Genomic DNA, 27,798 nt, shown 5'->3' with positions numbered 1-27,798 from the left:
CCAGCTGCTATGAGAGGGGTAGTCCAAGCTCTATCCACTATGTCCGTGTTTCGCAAGACACCAATGTCACCTACGGTAGAAAGAGTGCCTTATATGAGTGCCTGGTTGTAATGCGTCTTAGACTAGGGTATAAATACTACTGGGAGGTGAGTGGTGCCCCACCCGAGTCTTGTGCTGTGTGCGCCAGGCCACACTCTACAACATTATGTCCTTGAGTGTCCTGCCATGGCCTAGCTGTTACCGTCCTCAGGGTGTAAGTGACGTGCCTTCCCTTGTCGCCTGGTTCATTAATCATAACATTGTACCTGCCATAATTAAGGAGTACCCAAAGTTTGCTGCCAGCTGGTAATTTAGGTAATTGCATGTGTACCTACTCAGGAATATTATCAGTATTTACATTCTAATTCCTTTTTCTGTTAACAAACCTCAACATGTGTTTTTATTTTTCTACAATGGAGATTTTTATTTTTTGTAATGCCTAGTCAGGGGTTTGTCTGCAAGACAGCCCCTTGGTTGTATTTTACAACAATAAATATTTCAATTCAAGACATTTGATCAGCCTTATAAAGAAAATTGGCTGGGAGAACTCAATTCTTTCATGAATGTATCCAAGTTGTTTCTCAACTGCTTCCTGAAAAAATTGGGAAACGTCTGGAATACATTGTTGACATACAAAGATTCCTGGTGTGGACGCGCCTCAAGGGAACACTCATTGGAACCCGATTTATAACCTTTTTGGCCTTGGGAAATAGTTGAATGCGAGCGGCGGAGGAATGCACATCTCATATACCTGTCAAGTACGTCTTACGTTTTTGCGTCTTACGTAATTTCGGTGATTTTCAATTACGTTATTCAATTACGTTACTGTCACGGTTAGTGTGTGTGTGTGTGTGTGTGTGTGTGTGTGTGTGTGTGGCGGGGGGGGGGAGGAGGTACCTCGTGCACCCTACTTAAGTCCGTCGGAACCATATCTGTCAAGTCTTACCTTTTTTATACACAAACTTATAGCCTCTAACGCAAAATCTTATGGCAAGACACCACAGTAGTTTGACAGGTATGTAGTAGTCTTCTTTCGCGGGACCTTTACAGGTTAATTATATCGCAAATTTGAGACCAGAAATGGCTTCGTCGTGATGAACTCTCTCTGCAAAGTCCCCATTAGCAAGGAAATAGCCCCAATTAACCAAAATAGATATACAATTCCTCCTCTTCTTTTTATTACTGGTGTGTAATCCCGTAGACTTTCACGGGAAGTTTACATTTAAGTTAATATATCTCGGCCGGTGGGCGCTAATGGAAAACAGCCAAGTGTTTATGAGTGTCGGTACAGGCACAGGTTAAGAGTGTCGACAGTCGAGAGGGGCTAAACCCCCACTTAGGTAAGTTAAGCTGTTATGTTTGGTTAGTAAATTTACTGGGCACGCGGTGTGGGGCACTCACAGCATCTCCCTCTCTCTCTCTCTCTCTCCCTGAGAGAGGTGAGAGAGTCTCTCTCTCACCTCTCCTCCACTGTTTATATTTAATACGCAAAAATCTCTCTCTCTCTCCCTCCTCCGTGGCGCAATGGCGAACACGTCTACCTGCCAATCCACTGTACCAAGGTTCGTGTCCCGGCCCAGCTTTATATCCTCCTCCTCCTCCTCTTCTTCCTCAAGGGACAAGGACACTGATCCACCCTCACAGGGAGACAACTGTTTAGGGGGTAGAATTTATTCCTCAACTGAACATATCATAGAGGATAAACTTTGACATAGGTATATACAGTAATATATATATATATATATATATATATATATATATATATATATATATATATATATATATATATATATATATATATATATATATATATATGAGGCATCTAGTGCTCAAGAGGCAAACAAGCCAATCATCTAGTTTTGAGCTACACACAGGCCTTCAAAGTCAAGCATAGCAAAAACATAATGAAAAACACACATAGTAATATCACCATGCATCAATAGAAAGTTTTCAGCTAGACAAATTCGATGGAATCAGTGTTTGTGTGAAATTGTGTTAATAATTATAAAAAAACACCTAAGGGTGTTTTTTTTATTAATGCATGTTTATTGTCGATTTAATCCAAACTCGGAGCATTAAAAGAACATGGTGTAACTGACAGCCAGTTTAAATTTCAAAACAAAATTTCCATATTTAGGTGTTTTATGAGTGTTTTACTAGTGCTCTTCACCCTTAGAGCACTGACAGCCGACTTCATACACTTTGCAGACAGGCAAAAGCACGCTACTCTCACCACCCTTCTACTGGGCCATAGAGACCAATTTCCCATTTTCACGTTCACAGAGGGTTGCACAGTGCTTCCAGTGCTAGCGGAAACCAGCGAAAACTCAAAATCCGCTATGTTGGCTTGTTCACCCCTTGAGCTCTAGACACCTCATATATATATATATATATATATATATATATATATATATATATATATATATATATATATATATATATATATATATATATATATATATATATATATATATATATATATATATATATATATATATATATATATATATATATATATATATATATATATATATATATATATATATATATATATATATATATATATATATATATACACACACACACATACAGGAGGAAATGTTAGTTTGTAAATGTAACCCTGACATGTATTAGAAAAGGAACTATTTACACAATAGAGCAACATAATGATGTATCTATTGATAAAGACGCTATGATACACTTGCAAGAGAATACAAAAAAAAACTTAGTTGCTTGTCAGCATTACCACAAACCAGTGGGAGAAACACAAGTTATTTACATGGTAAAATAAAGACATACCTATTGAAAAAGCTTCTACAATAAAGAACAGGTGAGTCTTTGTTCAACAAACACTTCAGGTCACTCACTGCCTCACTAACACTGCCACTCACTCACCTCCGCCACTGACTAGACCACTCTCCCTCCATGGCAGTGATACTCAGCATGGTGCCCTCCAAGACACTGCCACTCACTAGACCACTCGCCCTCCATGGCAGTGATACTCAGCGTGCTGCCCTCCAACACACTCCACAACAACCAACACTACACAAACATACATATATATATATATATATATATATATATATATATATATATATATATATATATATATATATATATATATATATATATATATATATATATATATATATATATATATATATATATATATATATATATATATATATATATAAGCTGTAGCAGATGTAGCATCTATATTTCGTTTAATGTTTTGACAGTCTTCTTTAGAGGAGTGAAACAATTTTCTCTCTGAAGAAGACTGTTGAAATTTTGAAGAAATAATGATACACTTACTACCCTGTGTTCCACTCATACCACCCATTTGTCATACCTTATGCCAATATATATATATATATATATATATATATATATATATATATATATATATATATATATATATATATATATATATATATATATATATATATATATATATATATATATATATATATATATATATATATATATATATATATATATATATATATTAAGGTGACAGGTATCTCAGTGTTTATTATCTTGTTGAGGTTATCTCTCAAGAGCTCTCAGCAGTGTTTTATTCTCCTTAATGTTAAGTTTGTGACTTTGCCATGGCAAGGCATTTTTTGCTAAATCATGATTTCAGGTCCTGGACCCCTCGTCACTAGTCTTGAGAGAGAGAGAGAAAGGGTGAGCCATGAAACAGTTGCAATGCTCCCCCGACCTCACCCTGTGGCTGCCACATGACTTGTTACGGTGGTCACAAACTTGACATCTAAACACCCTAACACACTATGACTGTCTAAAAAGATACATACCCTCAGGAACCTATAAGCTACTTGGAACCTTCAACGAAATATCTACAAGAGAATTTTCTGCCATATATATATATATATATATATATATATATATATATATATATATATATATATATATATATATATATATATATATATATATATATATATATATATATATATATATATATATATATATATATATATATATATATATATATATATATATATATATATAAATTTTCAGGTAAAAACAAATAAAATCAAGTGTATAACAATTATCACATCTTTTCTATGTTGTAGAGTCCCAAGACAGAGTGAGGCAAAAGACAGTCCCCCTGCTGGCTTACACAAGTGTTGGTACATAATATGTTACCTAAGGCTGATGCATAAGGCATTCATCCCATCAGTCATGTCCAGTACAAGCACGTCCTTCACAGTGGCCTCAACACCCCAGCACAGGAAGCCCCCCCGCTACTTGACACGGCTGCCTTACAAAGAAACTTGGTGACCACCAAAACTGTCAAACTGGGAACCTGTTTTCCCCATACTTATGCATGTTGAGGAGGGAGTCAGGTTTTTCGACCCTCCTTGACCCAAGAAAAATTCATAAAAAAAGAAAAACCGTCAATAAAATCAAGACAATAATTTTTTCCCTTTACACCTTGCTGGGAGTAACAGTGGTAGGGTTTGGAGTGGTGGTGGTGGTGGTGGTGGAGCCCTGGTGGTGGTGGTGTGGTGGTGGTATTATTATCAGAGCATAAATTGTCTGTGTGAAGCTGAACCATCCGCCTGACTGATTGCCGGCAGTGTTATCTGACAGGCTGCCGGGGAAGAAAGTCTTATGTAGTTAGAAAATTAACATAATATCATTTGTGTAGTATTTTTATTCAAATAAGTTTATACAACCCACCTATTTGGCTGCATACTGTCCATGCCACCAGAATATTTTCCCTCTCAATCCCCTCAAGTTTCCTGTCCTGGCAGCCACGGAAGTGCTTGGGCTTGTGCTGGAAGAGGCTGAGTGCTTGTACTACCTAGTCCTGCTTCAAAACTCGACACAGCTGACCACACTCTTTTAATTCTGCTGTTTTGGAGTGGCCATTACCAGCATCATGCCCTCCCTTCTGATGCCAGGCACAGCAGAGCTTGCCACGAGGGTCCTGGGGTCTGGGAGTCATGCTAATGGTCCTTGTGGTCATGTCAGTAGTGCAGAGAAATGAGTGTGAGACAGAACCTTCCACTCCACTATCTGGCGCACACTTTGAAACGTAATATCTGGGGCGAAATATAAAAACTGATATCAAAACATCAGGGACTGAACGAGGAAACAACAAAATATGGAAGGTACCACTCTGGAACACCACACCAGCCAAAAGGTGAATAACAAACAGTCCAATGACTGGAGCTTCCTGTTCTCCTCCAAGTGACTGAATGCAGAAAATGATCATCAAGAAGTAAATTATAAAATACATAATATCCAGTCTGGAGTTCAAGATAGGAACAGATACAGAAATGAGAAGTTTGATTTATAGACACAAACACTAGACATGTGTGTGTGTGTGTTCTGTATGTGTGTGTTTGAGAGAAACCTAACCAAACACCAGCAAGATATATTAACAGAGCATCAGTTACATAATCTCTAATCAAATACGTAACTAATAAAATGGACATCACCCAACAGTAAGTAATCTCTCTCTCTCTCATAACTTACTCGGATACTAACATCAAGCGTTACCCACAAGAACACTTACAACCTTTGGGTCTTGGCTTCACCTCGCCTCCTTCTCTCTTCTACTACAAAAAATAACTTACTGTCCTATGATTTTTTTCTGTAAGAGTTAACCTCACTCTATACTGACCAGATTAACCAGTAGTAATTAATATATCTAACTACTAAGATTTATCCAGTCTCCTTACTAATGCAAGAGTTAGCAAGTATCTTCCCTAATGCAAGAGTTAACACAACCAGAATCTTTGCTAACACAGGAGGTAAGTCTGTCTTTGTTACTTCATCCCTGTCAGCGGTGAACTATGGCACAGTCTGTCTTCACTGCCTCCCAAAGCACCTCTTGAATCATGACAGATATTTGCCAATTGGTGAGCCAGTTCAACAATCCAACAGAGTCACTGTCAGTACCCAAACCAAACTACATTCTCCAATGCCAGATACTAAAGAGATTTCCTGTGTGGGTTTCTAAAGTTTCCTTCATTTTATACCAACACTAAACACGGTACATACGAGGAATTTCCGTAGAATTTTGTGTTTGGTTTGGGAACTTATTCAAACTTCCTGTGTTGGAGTGTAAAGCTGCAGCCCTTACTGTCTTTCTCTCTACCTTTCATTGGGGGAGCCAGGCACTAATCTTGTAATGTTGCTGTGTCCTTGTCACTGAAGAAAAAACAAAAGAAACGGCACACCTAACACACCATCATCACCTATCCTGCCTCCTCTTAAGAGTGACTGAGGAAAGTGTTTCACCACCACCACCACCACCACCAAGTCAACAGGTGCTGGGCTGCAGGCTGGAGCAAGCTGACCACTAGGCACTGGCCCTTAGGTTCCTACACTTGAAGGGGCCCTCCTATATAAATAGATTAATAATAATAAAAAAAATCAATAGGTGAGTCCAGCAGAGAATCACAGTGAATTTAAACACCTTCACACTGTGTCTTACATAACATATATTTCAGTGTACCTATAGTCCTGTATGTCATCCAGTTTGTTGATTTGTTGAAGTGAAATGCTCCTACGTCTGGAGACCAAGCAATGCTCAACAAAGAATGGAAGTACAGGTTACAACATAAAGTTTGAGCATCAGTTGTACGGTGCACTGCAGGACACAGAGACTCAAAACACAGGCTGGTGGGAAGGCTTTCACAGAACATAATGTGGACACTAAAACCCCGACACTGTTTGATAACTGTAGCTGCAAGTCTCTGCCTCAGTCTTGGGTACTGCTGGGCCACCAAAAAAGTAATTACCAAACATTGTAAACACCAAGATGAAATGTTTATATTACAGTGAGTCTTTCCTACTCCTAGCTACTGGGGCACCAACTGCTAGTTACTGCAAAATGTTCACTACTTTTATTGTTTGACATATTAACATTATTTTTAAAAGTGTCTGCACACACACACACACACACACACACACACACACACACACACTTGGGAATGTTGGTCCAGAATAATTTTCCCCCTGAAGAACACATTGGATAGACTTAAAAGCTGTTGACAAGCAAAAGAGTGTCAAGTCACTGATGGATGAAGAGAGGAAGAAGCAGAGTGCCCCTCACATACAAAGAAACACAAAGGAGACCAAAACAATACAAAGGGTAGCAAGTGAACTAGACTGGAAGGGTTGGGGCAGCAATCCTTGAAAGAGAGAGGAGAGAGAGGGGACATGACAGCAGGGTTCAGGGCAATAGGGGAGTAAGCAGAACTGATAGAGGACATGTTTGTAAGGGACGTCAGAGCAAGCAGGGGACATAAAGGTGAATGTATGAAAGAGGTCAGGAAACAGCTTTGCCAATGGATGCACAGATCTATGGAACAGCCTGGGGGACAAGGAGGTCATCCAATCCCGAGACTTAGATGAGATTAAAGCTAAAGTTTGACTGACTGAGACTCAGAAGTGGGACCCATGACACACACACACACACACACACACACTCTGCAACAAATAATTCAATATTCCTTGGAGCTTTGACTATCATAAAACAGTGTAATATTAGCTATACATAACTAGTAATATCTCTAAGTAGCAAGGCGACCGGCGGGACAAGACGAGAGAACCGGCCGACTAACCGCTTTCGGCGTGTCACTACTCTATCAGGAGATTCTTTAGTAAGGGTAACAACGGGAAAGCCCAGTATGTCTTAGACGCATCAGTGCTTGCTTATTTGTATTCAGGGTGTGCGGTTTTTGGTCCGCTCCATGCGCTCCACAAAGGAAAGGCACAAACCAAAAGTAAACAGGTGTGATGGCCAAGTGTCCTTGCCACAGGAAAGTTTGTTTGTTTGCTGTTGATTATGATATTTCGGTCAGAACTGTCAGACACTTCCACCCCTCAAATCTATTCCAAAGGCCAAAAAGGAGATCGGGGAAATTCGCTCGAGTGAAATTTTAGGTTCGTGGTAAAGCAGAAGGGTCACACTATCACCAGGGTCATTAAAGTATCCCTTGGAAATGCCCACACCTCCTATGAAACCCTTGTCAAGAGAGTGTGTTTGGGGGACATAATGTTTTATAATATGACCCTTTGTCTGCTGCCGATCGAAAGTGATGAGGCTTCCAAATAGGGATGGAGTGTTTATATTTGGAATTCCTGACAGAACCCATTTGAATAGTGTTGAGATTCATGACATTTGTATCTGAATCAGTTAAGTATTCGCACTCGTATTCAAACACTCAGGGAAGGTGTACGTACTCATCGCATAATTTGACAAATACTCGCAAATTAATGACCAGAAATAACAATATCCATTTGCTTGCTGCCTTCAGTTTGAATGCATAGAGGTATTACGACATGCTATGGAATGTGTTTTGGCCGAGCCTTGCTACAAAATGGAATGTGAAGTGAACTGTACGGAATTGTCGCCCACACATTGAGTACGGCAGTTCAGGCAGCAGTCAGGCGTTATCAAGACAGACAGACAGACACCTCTCCCTCCAAGGCTGACCCTCTCTTCTGCCCACTCGTCTGTTTTTCTATTGAGGGAGCAGCAATAATGTGGGCTTTTGTATTTTTGTTTTTGCCCTTGAGCCAATTCCCTTTCCTTCATTTGCCTACAAAAACAATTAAATCTTAGCACTGTACTTTGTTAGGGTCATACGTGGAGTTAGGTCACACACACACACACACACACACACACACACACACACACACACACATGTGGCACTTTGGCCTCTGTCCCGGCGAGCAGATGACACTGATGCATAACTGGCCCTCACAGACACAATGCCAATCTTATATATTAACACAGCACTGCGTCTCAGCCCCTCGACAGACAGCTGATGGGGGTCTGCTCTCGTTCTCCAGTGGGTAGCTCCCCTCCACACATCTTCCCGCAGAACACATTCCCTTCAGGACACTTCTCTCTGTGGCCACTTCCTGCCCTGGATACGTCATGACATGGGTAACAGGTCACTGGTGTTGGGTTACTGTTTGGTGGAAGTTGCATTTTTTGGGTCAAGGTTTGCTAGTTTGGAAATTGGTGATAAATAAATAAACAGGAGGATAATGTCTGGGAAGGGAAAGCCTCCAGGAAGGAATAAGTCACAGGAAGAAAATGTCCTGCGAGGAGAAGGTCCCTCAAGGGGGAATGTTGAACACTACGCAGACACTCGATGACTCACTGATCTAGCGCCAGATTATTGCACCCATGAGGCCGGCACCCACAGCGGCTCTGTCTCCACCCGGTTAACAGCAGTCAGCAGCAGCTCAAAGGCGGAGGAGAGCTCGTCATTGACCACCACCTCGTCAAACCAGTGGGAGTAGTGGAACTCTATCCTTGCGGCAGCCTTCAGCATGTCTTTGAATTCGTCCTCCTGCAAGGGCAGTGTTAGCCTGGCATTAACCCTCGGACAGTGACACAAGCACACACACACACACACACACACAAACACACTAGAGGATTACAAGCAGCAACTCCTGACAAGTTTTTCATCCCCTCTCCTCCCAAGCCCTACATCTATCTGCCCTACAATGGAAACTTTCAATCAAATTTGCATCAAGTACACATCCGCTTAACCCCTACACTACGGCCGGTTCAAAACAGCGCCCCGTGCCGTATCCGAGATCGCCACGAGCGCCAAATTTCAGATGTCGCTAATGAATATAACAAGTTTTCAGCCATAAACTCAACATAATCATCATGTATTATATATGAAAACATGCAGAATTAAATGGTGCACATAAAGAAACTCACTGCGGCCGGGCCAAGACAGTGCCATGCGCACCAAATTTCAAATGTCGCTATTGAATATAACAAGTTTTCAGCTATAAACTCAACATAATCATGTATTATATGAAAACACGCAGAATTACATGGTGCACATAAAGAAACTCACTATGGCTGGGCCAAAACAGCGCCCTGCGGCGTATCCGGGATCACCGCGCACGCCAAATTTAAAATGTTGCTATTGAATATAACAAGTTTTCAGCCATAAACTCAACATAATCATCATGTATTATTTATGAAAACATGCAGAATTAAATGGTGCACATAAAGAAACATAAATTAATTGATAACTTTGAGATGTAAGCATAAATATAGAGATAAAATAACTCGTATATTGGCTAAAGCAAGCCAGGACGCTGTATGCACGTCCTCGGATATGGTACGGGGCACGCAAGTACGCAATATATGCGTCCTCGTGTTGAAGGGGTTAACCTGTTGACTGCAGATTTCCTACAAGAAGACCTCACCAAGCTACAGGAATGGGACAAAAAGTGGCTGCTACAATTCAATGAAGAAAACTGTGAAGTCCTGCACCTTGGGAGGGGATATCCAACATGCAAATACCACATGGGAAACACTCCACTGTCCACCACAGAGGCAGAGAAAGACCTGGGAGTGTATGTTACCAGGCTACCAGTGAAACCCAAATCTGTGCCAATCGCAGAGGGCGGGTTAATTCATCCAATTTTTACTCACTGCTGTGGGCCCTGACATCTTTTACCGTACTAATACTTAATCAGCATTACGCTTAACACATCTAATACTTTAGTAAGCTCACCACACACTCTACACCTTTCTAAAGAATGTAAAGGAAGTTTCTACAATGTTTCCCAGTGGGTTATATATGTTTCTAGTCACTTGCAGGTTCCTACATCTGCTGAGGTGTGCCCTGCCACAACAAACACTGCAGAGACTCACAGTGAACCCTCTGGAGTTATTTTCATCAAAAGTTGAGCGCGCGTGAGCTGCCAGTCTGGTCTCTTTGAGCACGGCAAGTGTGGGAGGCTTGATGTATATCACGTAGGGTTTGAACTCTGCAGTTCTCAGGTACTTGAGGGCCTGAAACAAGGGATTAGCATTAGTATTAGCATTATTTAACCCTTTCCATCCGTGATGCAGATCTCGGCGTTACAGTGTGGAAAGGGTCAAGAGGAAAAGGAAGAGGATTAATCCTCTTCTAAACCTCTCAATCCTCCTCCAAATTCCTCTTCCATTTTCTCTTAAGAGGTTTAGAAGAGGATTAAGAAGTTTAGAAGAGGACTAACCCTTTCCATATGGTGATGCCGTCGCTGGAGTGAAGGGTAACAGTAAAGGAAGCACCTAAAGCCCCCAAAAAAAAAATAATAATAATAATAATAACAATGAGAAAAAAGCATGCTAATCACTGCCCTATATAAAAAAAAGTTTAAAAGAGTGGCCAAAAAGAGGTCAATTTTGAAAGAGTTCAAGTCACAGGCAGGAGGAAGAAATGCAGACAAGGATGGCTAGTCCAGACTTTACTGGTGGCAGGGATGAAGGCGTGATGATGCTGGTTGACTCTTGCAATCAGGACCTGGATACTATAGGGATGAGCAAGAGTAGAAATCTGATGAAGCAATGCTGTTCTAGTTTACCAGCAGAGGGATGAAAGAATAAAGATGCTGATTAACTCTTGCATAAGGGCCCTGGATAGTATAGGGATGAGCAAGAGTAGAAATACAATGAAGGAAGGCTGTTCTAGTTTACCAGCAGAAGGGATGAAAGAATAAAGATGCTGGTTAACTCTTGCATACAGGACCTGGATAGTATAGGGATGAGCAAGAGTAGAAATACGATGAAGGAAGGCTGTTCTAGTTTACCAGCAGAAGGGATGAAAGAATAAAGATGCTGGTTAACTCTTGCATAAGGATCTGCATAGAATAGGGATGAGCAAGAGTAGAAATACAGACAAAGGAGGCTGTTCTAGTTTACCAGCAGAAGGGATGAAAGAATAAAGATGCTGGTTAACTCTTGCATAAAGGATCTGCATAGTATAGGGATCAGCAAGTAGAAATACAGACAAGGGAGGCTGTTCTAGTTTACCAGCAGAAGGGATGAAAGAATAAAGATGCTGGTTAACTCTTGCATAAGGGATCTGGATAGTACAGGGATGAGCAGGAGAAGAGAGTCGTGTGAGGCTACTGTTGTGAGCTACTGGTGTGCCTGAGCCTCGCGCCCACCTGGTAGTGCGGGGTGAGTATCACAACATAGCCGGCGTTGATCATGCTCTTCAGGGTGATGGCTGAGGTGCCGTAGAGGTGGCCCTTAAACTCCCCGTGCTCCACCAGGGTGCCCGCCGCGGCCTCCTCTTCCAGGTCCTCCCGCGTCACAAACTGGTAGTCGCGTTGTTCACTTCCCAGTCTGGGCGGCCGAGACGTCACTGTTGGAAGGAGGTCGAGAGGTCACACATTTTATTTTTTTTTTATGGCAAGTGAGGCAGCCAGCTCAAGGGTAAAAACAAAAAAACAAGAAAAACAATGCTCTCTCTTTCTCTTCCTGTATAAAAATAACTAATGTGCTCTCTCTCTCTCTCTGGATAAAACCACCTATGCTCTCTCTCTCTCTCTCTCCGTATAAAAATAACTCTTTTGGTGATCAGCATCCTGCATATCCACAAGGCCAGAGGACGACTCTTTGGAAGGAGAGGTGAGGCACAATGGGACCACTGCTAGCATGGACCATAACAAGAGGAAGGGGGGGGGGGAGTCACTGTTAGGGGTGACTATACTAAACTTTGCGTCCTTCTGTGTACTAACTGTGAGCCTCAATACTCATCCTGTTATAAGGGAACTCGACTAGATATTCAGGGCACTTACTAGGCACAGGCGTTCTATACTTGTCCACGTCTAGGGCCATGAGCCGCCGCTTGAGTTCGTTGCGGCCCACCCCCGGAGGACCAATGAGCACGATGGGGCGGGGCAGGCCAGGGCGAGGTAGGCGGGCCACCTCCTCGTAGGTCGGCACCTCCTCCCGGTCAAAGTCCTCGCTCTCGGAGGCGTCGTAGATGATCTTTTTGACCTTGGGGGACGGGCGGCAGCTTGGGGACTTGGGGAGGATGCACCCTGCAACTGTGGCAAGATCAGTAACGCTATCAAGTATCTATCATGAGACTAGATTGGAGGAGCTGGGCCTACCAACACTGGAAGAAGGAAGAGAAAGAGGGGACCTGAGAGAATTGTACAGGAAAAAGGATATAAGGAAACTAAAAAGGATTGCAACTAAGATGGTACCAGAACTATCAAGTCTGTCATACGAGACTAGATTGGAGGAGCTTGGCTTACCAACACTGGAAGAAAGAAGAGACAGAGGAGATCTGATAGCACTGTACAGGAACACAAGTGGAATGGACTTGTTGGACAGAAAAGATTTGAGTGAGATGGAAGGAAGGAGGCAAATGAGAAGACATAGCAAGAAATTGAGAAAGAGGACTTGTCTGAAAGATATAAAGAAGTACAGTTTTCCATAGAGGAGTGTGGATAAATGGAATGAACTAAACAAAGACACTTTTGAAGCAGGCAGTGTCCATATAATGGAGGAAAAGCTGGACAAATATAGCTTGGGAGACAGGACAATCCCAGCTTGAACTCAGGCCCTGCATGCTACATATAGGTAAATACAAACAGGTAAATACCCACACACCACCCTTGCAGGCACTGGTATTAGGTTAGGTTAGGTCCACTTATAAGATCCAGTACAAAGGGTCCTGCCTGGCTTAGACTGTGCCATGTTTACCAAGCCTTTGAGTTCTTTATTGATTTTTACTTGTGCAATGTTGACTGAGCCTTCCAGTTTTTTATTTATTTTTTCTTATGTATTAACCCTTGAGCCTTCCTAGGAACCCTCAGTGTTCATCGTGCCTTACTCTGTCCGTTGGCTGTCTGGTCCTGGCGGTGGGCAAGGATGCGGCGCTCCTGCAGCTGCCGAGAGGGGATCAGTCCGGCCCTCATGTTGCGATCGCCCTCCTTCCGAGCTTGCCACCTGTCGGACACCAAAGACACAAGATCATAAAGTACAAACGTAGACTCCTAGTGGCTATTTGATATCATGTTATTGCACTTCAGTTTACCCCCTTAACTGCATACTTCCCACAAGAAGACCTCACCAAGCTACAGGAATGGAACAAAAAGTGGCTGCTACAATTCAATGAAGAAAAATGTAAAGTCCTGCACCATGGGAGGGGATATCCAGCACACCAATACTACACTATCCACCACAGGCAGAGAAAGACTTGGGAGTGTATGTTACCAGGCTACCAGTAAAGGGATATCCAGCACACCAATACCACATGGGAAACACTCCACTATCCACCACACAGGCAGAGAACGACCTGCGAGTATATGTTACCAGGCTACCAGTGAAGGGATATCCAGCACACCATTACCACATGGGAAAAACTCCACTATCCACAACAGAGGCAGAGAAAGACCTGGGAGTGTATGTTACCCGGCTACCAGTGAAGGGATATCCAGCACACAAATACCACATGGGAAACACTCCACTATCCACCACAGAGGCAGAGAAAGACCTGGCAGTATATGTTCCCAGGCCACCAGTGAAGGCAAAATCTGTGCCAATCGCAGCGGACGGGTTAAGAACACACCACCTAGTCTGGACCATAGGCTCTGCTCTTGGGTCTGATTTTTGTATAGTAAACAGGTCAGGAAAAAAAAATTGTGAGACAAAACCCTGCTAATTACTGACCCTATAAAAACTGAGTATCGAAGAGAGGTCAAAAGAGAGGTCAATTTACATAACGCCAGGTTCTATGAGGTCGCCCAGGGCTTACCGGTAGAAAAACAATAAAAAAAGACCTGTTAATCACTGCCCCTAAAAAAAAAAAAGTATTGGAGAGGTCAATTTCCATAACTCCAACTTGTATGAGGTCACCCAGGGCTTACCAGTAGGGGTCATCCTGGGTCACAATGTGTAGGATGTCCAGCTTGTTGAAGGGCAGCCCGGCCTCCTTGCAGGGGATGTGCTTGTCCTCCTTGGGATCGTAGTCGAAGTAGGCACGCACCCTCACCTTGCTCTCCCTGAGGTGTGCCGAGCTGCTGGCCGGGAGGAGCTTGAAGGTGATGGTGCCCTCTGCTTGCATCTGGGGGGTGAGGGGGGGGGCACTGGGTTACTGGCTGGCTCAGAAAAATAACTAATAATAAAAATATCAACTGACAAGGAATTCTCTCTCTCTCTGTAAAAATAACCCATATTCTCTCTTTCTCTCTATAAAAATAACCGATTCTCTCTCTCTCTCCCTTACCAGTATCTTGTGGACATCGGCCGGAGTCTTGCCCACCACGTTGAAGTTGTTGACCTCCTGCACCTCGTCACCAACATGGATGAGGCCGGAGCGGTCTGCGGCGCCCCCATGCATGATCCGGGCAATGATTATGGCGCCGGTGCGGTCGTCCTGCTTGATGGTGGCTCCCTGCGGTTGGGGGGAAGGAAGAAAGGAAGGAGGGGATGTGAAATTAACACTGCCTTGACATCGCCAGAAATTGAGAGGGTGTGTGTGTAAGGCAGTTCAAGGATAGAAGGAAGAGAAGAACTAGGGGAAGGAAGGAAGGAAAAAGGAAAACCAGTAAAAAAGGAAGGAAGAGAGGGGGGAAGGAAAGAGAAAGAAAAAAAATAACAAAAGGAAGGAAGGAATAAGGAAAACCAGTGATAAAAGAAGGGAGGAAGAAAGAGTTTACCAGTGAAGGGGATGAAAGAATGAAGATGCCAGTTAACTCTTGCATAAGGGATTAGGACAGTACAGGGCTGAGCAAGAGTAGAAAGAGGAGGAAGTATGCAGGTGAAGGAAACAATTAAGGGACTGTTACTTGAGTTTAAGGAATCACTACTTTCATTAAGGGGAGTGGTACTTAATTTCAGGGCTGCTTTAGTTTGAGGGAACGCTATTGTAGTTTAGGGGACCGCTAGAACTACTACTTTACTTTAGAGACCATTACTTTAAGTTGAAGGCACTATGTTAATTAAAAGTAGCAGTCCCTTAAGACCACACACTCGTTCTCTACATCTACACACGTAAAATGACACAAAACAAGTCTTTCTACTCACCACAATAGGCTCAGCTCCCTTTCCCTCCTGTGGCAAGCATTGAGCAAACAACAACAAGGGTCAGGAATTCAACACAGACTGAGACAGAGATACACTGTCTCACGCAATGGTTCTCAGACTGGGTGGCTTTGGTTACCTTCTCGACCAAAGGGAAAATCGATAAAGAAGGAAATACCAATCTTCTTATGTGCTTTGGGAGTCTTCAGCCTTATAGATGACTGCTGTAATATGCTGAGTGTCCCCTTCAACCACTGAATCAGCCTTCACTCATCTAAAATATCTATTACGTCTGCAATGAGAAGCTAACCAAACCCCAAACAGTTACTACAGGTCTTGACTCAGAAAATTCATATGTGCTTCCTTACTAATGAGACTTTCTATACAACAAAGTGAGGTCATTCTTTGTTGATTTATACCATAAGGCACTGGCTATCATGTGTTTGAAGATACCCTAAACTTAACCTAACCTAACCTAACAAAACCCCTAACAGTTACTATAGGTCTTGACTCGAAAAATTCATATATGCTTCCTTACTAATGAGACTTTCTATACAACAAAGTGAGGTGCATTCTTCATTGATTTATACCATAATGCGCTGGCTATCATGTGTTTGAAGATACCCTAAACTTAACCTAACCTAACCTAACAAAACCCCAAACAGTTACTATAGGTCTTGACTCAGAAAATTCATATGTGCTTCCTTACTAATGAGACTTTCTATACAACAAAGTGAGGTGTGAGGCTTCTATACTGAAAGACCCTCAAGTTAACCTATGTCACCTGTGCGGTGCGGGTCGCCCCAAACATGCCGTCACACCATCTCAGGCCAACACAATTGTCCCCATAATGTGAATATATCCCAGTCTGTCAACCTGTGATCGGGACGGTATTGTGATGTATATATCTAGTTGCATGTGATGTGAAATACTGATGTTGTTATGGCGAGGATTTCACATCAAAACAACTAAAAAAGTTATGTATTTATGTGTGTTAAAGCAATTCCGAGTAGCGAATGCTCGAATGACGGCAGGTTCTTGCAGTAATAACGGCAATAATAGCAATGACAATAATCCTGACATATGTACAGGTCCATATTTCTAAAGATTTCAGGCTCCCACTGCAACTATTTCCCAAGGCCACAGAGAAGATTAACCAGGTTTTCATGGGTAGCAATTTTCCCGTTCGTAGTACAGAAGTTGTGTATAAAAACCATCACCAGGATCACAAAAGTCCCTGAAAATCCCAGCAGCAACTTCTACTAAGAGAGGCTCTTCAAACAGGGCAACTGAGTGGCTTATATGTTACGCTAAGTTAGGTTAGGTTTTAAAATACGGAGTTATAACAGACAGACGAGGCTCCTACCATTGGCTCATTGCTCTTCACCAGCTGCACAATCTTGACTTTCTCCTCGTCTCGTCAACCTCCACAGGAATCTCAGGGAGGTGTGGCCTTGAAGTCCTTGGCAATGCTGTCATGCGCTTGGAGGACTCCCTGTTGGGGGATACGCAACTGGTTAATATTTTGTCAGGCAGGACGCAGACACCACCGTGAAAGTCAGTCTCGTGTGTTCTCAACAGACCTAAAACTGTGAGCCTGGGAAGCAAGGAGAAAAAGTACTGCTCTCCCCAAGCCAGGGATGGAGTATTCCTATTCTGTATTCGTATTGGAATACCGTATTTGGGTGTATTTGTATTCCTATTTGAATAAATATTGATAGCAATCAAAGTATTCTCATTCATATTTGAATACATGGGGAAAGTATTCATATTCTGTGAATAGTCTGATGAATACTTAAAAATTTGTTATCAGAAATAACAGCCGTTGTTCCTTACAACTCCAGCCTCCTGGGCGGACGTGTAATCATCGTGTATAGCTCAGGGTTTGCAGACTGTAGCAGGGCGGCTGGATGCTGGAGTCTGACTCACTGACTCAGTGTGGATGCTGAGTGTGTGTTCATGAGTTCATTTTACTGTTGCATAACTTCAAAACAGTTCAACACCCCATTATGTCAAGAAGGTATTTTTCAATGAAAAGTATTTATGAATGTATTGTCGAATACTTTCAAGAAGTATTCATATATGTATTCAAATTAAAACCATTTCAGTGTATTCATATTCTTTGGAATTTGAAGTCTTTGTATTTGTATTCAAATACACAATTCTTGTATTTACTTCATCCCTGCCCCAAGCCATGACTGACCTGAAGGTGCGGCGACTGCAGTATGGCAAAGAGTTCTATGGCATCCGCTGAGGGAATGGTGCGGTTGTGTATCTCCTTCATGATGGAAATGCCAATCTCCTCCGCGTTGGACATGAGCGCCTGGCATGTCTTGCGCGTGCGGTTGATCTAAGGGGGAGGAGGAACAGGAGGGTTTGGGCTCTGGGCAAAACCTGGCATGACTATTTTTGTTATTTTTCACGGTTAGTCAGGGTCAGTGTGTGGACGCTGCCTGTCAAAGAATTATTACAGACACAAAGTTATAACACCAATGATGATAATAATGATAAAGAGAGAGAGATAACATGAAAATAACTATATAAACACACAAACACACAAACAACTCCACCCCCAACACACACACCCAGCCACACCTTATTATGTACATTGTGGCGCCTGGAGTTCCCGACTTAAGCAGGTCCGCCAAGCCAAAGTCCTCCTCATCACTGTCTATTTGGGTCCTGGCCTTCTCCAGAGAGGATATTAGTCCACTCAGTGCTGCAGGGAGGGAGGGAGCACACTTTATCAGAGGGAAGGAATTTTCATGTACCAGGAATTACTAACACTCAGAGACAGGAAGGGAGGGAGTGCACTTTATCAGAGGATGGGATTTTCATGTACCAGGAATTACTAACACTCAGAGACAGGAAGGAGGAGAGCACTTTATCAGAGGAAGGGATTTTCATGTACCAGGAATTACTAACACTCAGAGACAGGAAGGAGGAGAGCACTTTATCAGAGGGATGGGATTTTCATGTACCAGGAATTACTAACACTCAGAGATAGGAAGGAAGAGTGCACTTTATCAGAGGATGGGATTTTCATGTACCAGGAATCACTAACACTCACAGATAGGAAGGAGGAGCACACTTTATCAGAGGAAGGGATTTTCATGTACCAGGAATCACTAACACTCAGAGACAGGAAGGGAGGGAGAGCACTTTATCAGAGGGAAGGGATTTTCATGTACCAGGAATCACTAACACTCAGAGACAGGAAGGGAGGGAGAGCACTTTATCAGAGGGAAGGGATTTTCATGTACCAGGAATCACTAACACTCAGAGACAGGAAGGGAGGGAGAGCACTTTATCAGAGGGAAGGGATTTTCATGTACCAGGAATCACTAACACTCAGAGATTTAACATTGGACTGCACTTTGTCAGAGGAAAGGTAAGGGAATGGATGGCTTCTTAATGTACCAGGAATTACTAACATCCATAGATTCAACCCTGGTTTCTTAATAGTCTCAGTCTCTCTCTCTCTCTCTCTCTCTCTCTCTCTCTCTCTCTCTCTCTCTCTCTCTCTCTCTCTCTCTCTCTCTCTCTCTTACTTATTAAAAGCTACTAACTAACTAACTCAGAGAATTAATAAGCCTACAGTTGAATAATATATTGAGAGAGCTGAATAATATATAGAGAGAATGAATGGAAAAACAACAACAACAATAATAATAGTAATAATAATAATAATAACAATAATCAAATTCTTCACCAAAAACTGTAAGACATGCAATTAATCTAAGGTTATCAGGAGTAAAAGATTAGAAAAGATTATTGGTGAAAGTTGTCGCAGAAAAACTACTATGGCACTCTGAAGATGGAAAAAGTTGAGCTAAGTTGTTACAAGCAAAAACATATGTATATATACCAACCCTGATGACAGGAAGGAGGAAAGGAAGGAAGGAAGGAAGGACAGAACGGAAGACAGAAGGGAGGAAGGAGGGAAGGAAGGAAAGACAGAAAGGAAGACAGAACAGAAGATAGAAGGAAGGAAGGAGGGAAGGAAAGACAGAATGGAAGATAGAAGAAAGGAAGGAAAGACAGAATGGAAGATAGAAGGAAGGAAGGAAGGAAGGAAGGACATAAAGGAAGACAAAACAGAAGATAGAAGGAAGGAGGGAAGAAAGGAAGGCAGGAAGGAAGGAAGAAAGAAAAAGTATAAAATGAAGGAAGGGAAAAGGAAAGGCAGTAAATAAAGAAGGAAGGAAAAGAGGAGAGAGAGAAATAAAGAAAAAATAACTTCATAAATCCCAAAGCCACTCTCTCGCATCACACTCCACCAAGCTCCACCAGAGAGAGCCTGGAGGCGTAGGACACAACAGGCAGGGTGAGAGAGATAAAGCGCCCAGAAGATGACCAGCAAAACCATCATCAGCAGCAGCGTCAGCCAGCATGCTAGACCACTCACACAGGCTACCTGAGTCTCCGGCGGCCATCACAGCTGTCATACCGGCGAGTGAGTCAGCTCAGCACCACCACGGCTGAGGAGAGAGAGAGAGAGACAGGTCAGCACAGTGGAAAGAAACAAGGTTGTGATTTTTTTTTTTGGGGGGGGGATACTTATATTATTATTTTTATTATTTTGGCAGTACTGTTACCAAAACCACAACCACTTTCTACTCCTCCTCCTCCTTCTTCTCTACCTTCTTCTTCTCCTTCTCCTCCTCCTCGAATGAGACAAAGAATGACATGAAATCAGAGGAATTATGACCCCACTGGCAACGGTATTGACTAAACTGACTCAATTTCTTGACCTGACCCAACTCTGGCTCTACAAGACAAGAGAGATCTGAGAACTGACTCAAATTTGATAAACTGACCCAATTTCTTGACCTAACTTAACCTGAAAACAAAGGAATGATGACCCCTCTGGCAACTGTACTGTATAAACTGACCTAGTTTCTTGACCTGACCCAACTCTGGCAATGTAACACAAAGGATGGTCACGAAACAAAGAACACACACACACACTTAATGCTTGCCTTTCTACTTCATATCAACAAATTTCAACTCTACCAGCAATGACCCAATTTCTTGACCTGACCCAACTCTGCCAACACAAAGAGTGGTCAGAAAACAAAGGAATCACACCCATATAGAGATTAATTCTTGCCTTTCTACTTCATATCAACAAATTTCAACTCTACCAGCAATGACCTAATTTCTTGACCTGACCCAACTTTCCCAACACAAAGAATGGTCAGAAAACAAAGGAATCACACTCATATAGACATTAATTCTTGCCTTTCTACATCAGGTCAACAAATTTTAACTCTACCAGCAATGACCTAATTTCTTAACCTGTCCAAACTCTGCCAACACAAAGAGTGGTCACAAAACAAAGGAATCACACCCATATAGAGATTAATTCTTGCCTTTCTACATCAGGTCAACAAATTTCAACTCTACCAGCAATGACCTAATTTCTTAACCTGTCCCAACTCTGCCAACACAAAGAATGGTCAGAAAACAAAGGAAACACACCCACAAAAACCTAATTCTTGACCTTTTGGCCTTCCATTTAGCATTTATAACCCTGCTGTTTCACTCCCCCATTAAAAAAGATGCTTAGAAAATGGCTATCAGAAAATATCACAAGAATTCTAACTTCACTGCCACCTGTATTGATTATCTCACACAATTTCTTCTGTTTCATATTTTTTCCATTGTTTTCCACCCTATTATATATTTCCTCTACCTTCAAAACAACAATTTCAGCAAATAACAAAAATTTTAACTCCATTGGTAGTAACTGTACTCTGAAATAAATGGACCCAATATCTTCAGTTATATATTTTTTTCTTTGCTCTCCACCATGTTATTTTTACCATTGAAATAACAACTTCTAGAATGGCTAGCAGCAAATAACAAGACTTTCAACTCCATTGGTAATTGTACTATGAAATAAATGGACCCAATTTCTTGACCTGACCCAATATCTTCAGTTTCATCCCTTTTTCCATTGTTTCCCACCCTGTTATTTCGATTTTTACCATCTAAACGCAGCAACTTCTTGAATGGCTAGCAGCAAATAACAAGACTTTCAACTCCAATGGTAACTGTACTATGAAATATATGGACCCAATTTCTTGACCTGACCCAATATCTTCTGTTTCATCAGTTTTTCCTTCCTCTCCACCCTGTTATTTTTATTTTTACAATTTATATAACAACTTCCAGAATGGTTAGCAGCAAATAACATTAAAATTCTAACTCCACAGGAGACTGTATTTGATAATCTGACCCAATTTCTCCTATTTCTACCCTGTTATTTATTTCCCTATTAAAACAACACCTCAGAGAACAGCTACAATAAAAAACTCCACTGGCTACTCGATTAAAAGAACTGACTCAATTTCTCATATATTACGGTAGTGGTGAGCGATGTGTCCCCATCGTATGCTCCCCATTAGTTAGTTAATATTCATTTCCCTATTAAAACAACACCTCAGAGAACAGCTACCATAAAAAATAAAAAACTCCACTGGCTACTCGATTAAAAGAACTGACTCAATTTCTCATATTTTACGGCGAGTGAGTGAAGTGACACGTACCCATATGTATGCTCCCCATTAGTTAGTTAGTATTCATTTCCCTATCAGAGCAGAACCGTTGGGAGCGGTTTTAAGCAAATAGCATGATAAATAATAGATGTTGGATGAAAGAGCAAAAGATGAAGCGCTTGATACGAAAATATATCAAAAGGTCTCTGTCTCTATATCTTTCAGTCTTTCTTTGTCTCTGTTTCTTTCAGTCTCTGTCTCTTTCAGTCTCTCTGTGTCTGTCTCTTTCAGTCTCTGTCTCTGTCCACACCAAACAATGTATCATTTTTGCACAACCTATGATACTGTTCAGTCTTGTCTCAGCCTGTCTGTCTTTATCCCAGTCTCTGTCTCTGTTTCTGCCTGTTCCATTCTCTGTCCGTTTGTCTCAGTCCACACCAAACAATGTATTATTTTTGCACAACCTATGACACTGTTCAGTCTTGTCCCAGTCTGTCCTCTGTTTCTGTCTGTCCCATTTCCAATCTCTCTCTCTCTTTTCTTTCTTTCTCTCAACAGGGTGGTCAAACTAAGTCACAAAATAGCCCCTCCCTCTTTTGACCTCACGAGCCGATACCAAACGCCAAAAGGTCGTTGCTTTAAGGCCATTATTATCATTATAGGTCACGAGGTCATCACTGTTATTTCAAGAGAGCAAAATGAGCCTGCGATGGTCAAGGAGAAAGGTCAAAGTAGGTCAAAACAGCCCCTCCCTCTTCTGACCTCGGAGCAGAAACTGGACGTCAAAAGGTCATTATTACGGTCAAAAGGTCATTATTATGGTCACGAGGTCACTATGATTATGGTAAGCGGTCAATGGAAAAGGTCAAAGTAGGTCAAAACCGCCCCTCCCTCCGAACAACAAACAATTGAAGGGTCATTTTAAGGCACTTCCCGGGTTTATATCGACACTTTGACCTTATTTAACAAAGCTTTAGTCCTTTATCTCACCTCTTTGTGCATCTGGGAGTGTTAATGGCAGCAGGATGTCATAATTTGAGGCACAAGATCGCGCGAGTCATCTTAAAGAGTCGATATCAGATGGCGGCCATCACGTCGTCTGCTGCACAGCCTCCCGGACTCCTCCTCCTCCTCTTCTTCTTCCTCTGCCTCCTCTTCCTCTTCCTCTGCCTCCTCCTCTTTTGCTATTACTTCTTCGTCTTTTTGTTCTTTTGATCTGTTCTCTGCCTTCTTCTTAATATTATTATTCTCATTTTCTCATTCTTTTCTCTTTTATCTTCCTCTTTTCATTCTTCTTCTTCTTCTTCCTCTACCTCCTCCTCCTCCTCCTCTTCTGCTATTACTTCCTCGTTTTTCTCCTTTTGATCTGTTCACCTTCTTATTATTTTCTCTCTTATCTTCCTTCTTCTTCTTCCTCTGCCTCCTCCTCCCGAGCCACCTGTGACATCAAGCTCCAGTTCAGGCTCACCCGATGTAAACAAACACCCTTAACGTTTACCGTGTGACGTTTACCCCTCATGACGTTCCCCTTCCTCCCCTTGCCTTAATATATCACTCAGTGTGGCTTAGAAGTCCCGCATCACATAAGTCAGTCTCCTCCCCTTGCCTTAATATATCACATGTCTGTCTCGCCATCCAGCAGAGTGTTGTTATAAGCTCTCAAAATACACCGTTCACCGTTTACCGCTTACCCTTTGATGAGGTTCCATGCCCCTTCTTTTTTTTTTACCTGTAACGCTTTGTATCGCTTCTTAGGTCCTCCTCCTCCTCTTGGTCCTCACTTCTTATTCACTCCTTTTCAATGGTACGTAACTTTCCCCGCTCCACCATGCCCACCACACTCAAGGTCTGGTCGTTCCACAAATCCATTTCTCGGGAGGCGAAGGAGGACTTACTGAGGCACTTCGGGGCGCTGTCAGTCCGGCATGTTGGGCGGCGAGGCAAGGACGAGGCGCTGCTGGCAAGGCAAGTCATACTGAGACCTCATATCCGTGTTATGTGTCATACTGAGACCTATTCTGTGTTATAAGCATCATAATGAGACCTGTTCTCTATTATAAGTATCGTACTGAGATCTATTTTGTGTTATAAGCATCATACTGAGACCGATTCTGTGTTATAAGCATCATACTGAGACCTATTCTGTGTTATAACCATCATACTAAGACCTATTCTGTGTTATAAGCATCATACTGAGATCTCCTATTCTGTGTTATAAGCATCATACTGAAAGCTCCCTCCTATTCCATGTTATAAGCATCATACTGAGACCTATTCTGTGTTGTAAGTGTCATTCTGAAAGCTGCTTCTAATCCTTGTTATAAGTCATACTGAGAGCTCCTATTCCTTGTCATGTTATGTGTGTTATGCACCTGTACAGGTGCCCTGCGCATTAATATCCAGATCCAGATAAAAGTCATACTGAGAGCTCCTTCTGTTTCTTGTCATAAGCATCATACTGAAAGCTCATTCCAATCCTTGTTATAAGTCATACTGAGAGCTCTTATTCCTTGTCATTAGAAAGTCACACTGAGAGTTCCTTCTATTCCTTGTCATATGAAATTGAACTCAGAACTTTTTTTTTTATAGGGGCAGCATTTAGCAGGCTTTTTTTTTCTCATTACAGGGTGACCATTCTCTCTCTCTCTCTCTCTCTCTCTCTCTCTCTCTCTCTCTCTCTCTCTCTCTCTCTCTCTCTCCGGCAAGAATGAGAGCATGTAAGTATGATGTGCTGAGAGAGGTGTGGAAGAGTGTAGCAGTGCCGAGTGTGATGTATGGGATGGAGGTGATTACATGGAGTGAGTTGGAAATGGATAAATTGGAAGTAGGGCAAAATAGGATCGGTAGGTTAGCTTTGAATGCACCAAGGTATGCAGCGGTGGAAGCATTGAGGGGTGATATGGGGTGGAGTACCTTTAGGGAAAGATTTAGGAAGGCTACCCTTAGATACAAAGTCAGACTGGAACGAATGAATGACGCGAGATTGGCACGGAAGGTTTACTTGTGGAGTGTGCATGAGAGCAAATGGATTAAAAACTGCATGAGAATGGTTGGTGACAGTGGTATGCGAGTCAGGTGGGTGAGCAGAGAGGAACGGAGGCGTTTCTTTGAATGGAAGGTGACTGACAGAAATAGTGAGGGCCTAGAATGGAATGTGAGAAAGTGGAAGAAAGAGATAGACAGTGCAGTGAAAGGTGACGGTCTGAGGAGGTGGAAGCATGTGATGGGCGAAGACTACTTTGGAGTGGTACAGGGAAAGGAAGCCCCGCAGTGTGTCAGCTGGTATGATGGAAGCCTGGGTGGTGATCTTCTCTTCCAAGCTCGGCGCAGTGTATGAATGTGAATGCAAGAAACTACAGGTGGTCTGAGTCCGCAGCAAAGTGTGTCAGATGTGTGACAGGGGTGTGGATGAAACTGTCGTGCATGTGATACTGGTGTCTGAGGTACGAGAGAAAGGACGGAGATGATGAGGTGGCACTGAGTGAGATGGGCTGGGATGTGAATGGGAGGATTGCAAGGACAGAGAGGGAATGGATGCTGCTGCTGCTGGGACTGAGTGATGAAGCAAATGATAGAATTATAGAAGCCATGAAGAGTTTTCTGGAAAAGATGTGGTGTGCAAGAAATAGGGAATTGGAAGATTTGTAATGGATACTGCTTGTGTTGTTTTATTTTTACAGGGCGTGCCGATCTGAGCCCTGACTCTCCAGCAGGTCACCTGTACAGCTAGAGCAAGAGCTAGCTCTCTCTCTCTCTCTCTCTCTCTCTCTCTCTCTCTCTCTCTCTCTCTCTCTCTCTCTCTCTCTCTCTCTCTCTCTCTCTCTCTCTCTCTCTCTCTCTCTCTCTCTCTCTCTCTCTCTCTCTCTCTCTCTCTCTCTTCCTTTCTGTCACTTTCTCTCTCTTGCTTACTTTATTTCTCTCTTTCTTCTCTGATTTACCTACCATAATAGTAATAAAAATAATGATAATAATAATAATAATGAGGTCAATAATGTGTGTTCCCAATCTTCAGCTTCAAGAGTGATGGTGACTGCAGGTACGCTCTGGGCAAGCTTCACCAGCAGGAGGTCCTCGGCGTGAGACTGAAGGCCGTGTTCCAGGACTCAGCGCCGCCCCTGCCAGCACAAGAGCCTCACAGGTACAGCACTCAGTACTCACATCAGCACTGACTCATATAGCAAAAGTGTAAAATGCAGGTCTTCTATATTCTTCCATACTCTTATTATCGCTGCAATATTTCTCAGCACTTTCTACACTCTCACGATAGTCTATACGCTCCACACCTCTTAAAGCTACACCTTGCAAATATATATCACTTATCAACATAACTTAACCCAGTACTTTCTGCTTAACCCCCTGACTGTGGATTTCCTACAAGAAGACATCACCAAGCCACAGGAATGGAGCAAAAAGTGGCTGCTACAATTCAATGAAGAAAAATGTAAAGTCCTGCATCTTGGGAGGGGATATCCAGCATACCAATACCACATGGGAAACACTCCACTATCCACCACAGAGGCAAAGAAAGACCTGGGACTATATGTTACCAGGCTACCAGTGAAAGCCAAATCCATGCCATTTGCAGCGGACGGGTTAGCCTAGATCATATTTTTTTTGTAACCTTAACATCAGAGGCATTTCAGTGACCTTCCAGCACTATATTTACTGGCTTGGGTTCTGTTGCAGGTGCCAGGAGAATGTGGAGCCAGACGAGGGAGCCCAGGAGGAGAAAATGCAGCAGAAATTAAAGGAGTTTGAGGTCAGCTTGTGCTCCATTGCTTCCTCACTGGGCATCAACCACCCCATCCCACCCAACCTTAGGTAATGATTGAAGGAATGCTCTCTCTCTCTCTCTCTCTCTCTCTCTCTCTCTCTCTCTCTCTCTCTCTCTCTCTCTCTCTCTCTCTCTCTCTCTCTCTCTCTCTCTCTCTCTCTCTCTCTCTCTCTCTCTCTCTCTCTCTCTCTCTCTCTCTCTCTCTCTCTCTCTCTCTCAAAAAAAAAAAAGGGATTTGAAAGTATTATAATTATGTGTATTATGTAAGTATTATAAATTCTCTCTCTCTCTCTCTCTCTCTCTCTCTCTCTCTCTCTCTCTCTCTCTCTCTCTCTCTCTCTCTCTCTCTCTCTCTCTCTCTCTCTCTCTCTCTCTCTCTCTCTCTCTCTTCCTTCTTTCCTTTCTGTCTCTCCCTCTCTTTCTTTCTTGTCTGATATACTTGCCATAATAATAATAATAATGATAATAATAATAATAATAATAATAACAATAATAACAATATCTAATAATAATGACAATGTCTCCCTCTCTCTCTGGTGCAGGTATGTGTATCCTCCCCCCTCAGCTTCAGTCATCGCCAACATTGCTGGCGCTCACGAGGTCCCCAAGTTTTACACACAAGTTCTGCATCTCATGAACAAGATGAA

General features: G+C 42.3%; 1 protein-coding gene, 1 long non-coding RNA gene and 1 pseudogene across 3 annotated transcripts; 2 read left to right on the top strand and 1 right to left on the bottom strand.

Moving 5' to 3' along the window:
* The first annotated feature begins 4,091 nt into the window (after positions 1-4,091).
* LOC126998248 (uncharacterized) lies at positions 4,092-7,513 on the top strand. 2 transcript variants are annotated; one of them, XR_007752726.1, is made up of 2 exons: positions 4,092-4,534; positions 6,348-7,513. It is a non-coding gene; the product is annotated as an uncharacterized LOC126998248 (long non-coding RNA). The 2 variants fall into 2 exon arrangements; XR_007752725.1 differs by having other exon boundaries at positions 4,092-4,537.
* On the bottom strand, positions 4,706-23,516 carry LOC126998246 (MAGUK p55 subfamily member 7-like; annotated as a pseudogene).
* Positions 23,517-23,737: 221 nt separating this feature from the next.
* Positions 23,738-27,797, top strand: LOC126997824 (RNA-binding region-containing protein 3-like). The gene is made up of 5 exons (XM_050859035.1): positions 23,738-24,342; positions 26,390-26,515; positions 27,064-27,198; positions 27,694-27,759; positions 27,794-27,797. Exons 1-5 carry the CDS (start codon positions 24,179-24,181, stop codon positions 27,795-27,797), a joined length of 495 nt encoding a protein of 164 aa, XP_050714992.1. The 5' UTR covers positions 23,738-24,178.
* The last annotated feature ends 1 nt before the right edge of the window (position 27,798 follows it).

The sequence above is a fragment of the Eriocheir sinensis genome, chromosome 13 (genome assembly GCF_024679095.1).
Source record: "Eriocheir sinensis breed Jianghai 21 chromosome 13, ASM2467909v1, whole genome shotgun sequence".
NCBI lineage: Eukaryota > Metazoa > Arthropoda > Malacostraca > Decapoda > Varunidae > Eriocheir > Eriocheir sinensis.
This window is presented reverse-complemented; position numbering and strand designations above follow the sequence as displayed.

Excerpts from the sequence above, each read along its gene's own strand:
- LOC126997824 (XM_050859035.1), top strand. The coding sequence starts at position 24,179 with ATGGTACGTAACTTTCCCCGCTCCACCATGCCCACCACACTCAAGGTC. Across the intron at positions 24,343-26,389 it reads GACGAGGCGCTGCTGGCAAG|CTTCAAGAGTGATGGTGACT; the intron begins GCAAGTCATACT and ends CCCAATCTTCAG. Across the intron at positions 26,516-27,063 it reads CCAGCACAAGAGCCTCACAG|GTGCCAGGAGAATGTGGAGC; the intron begins GTACAGCACTCA and ends GTTCTGTTGCAG.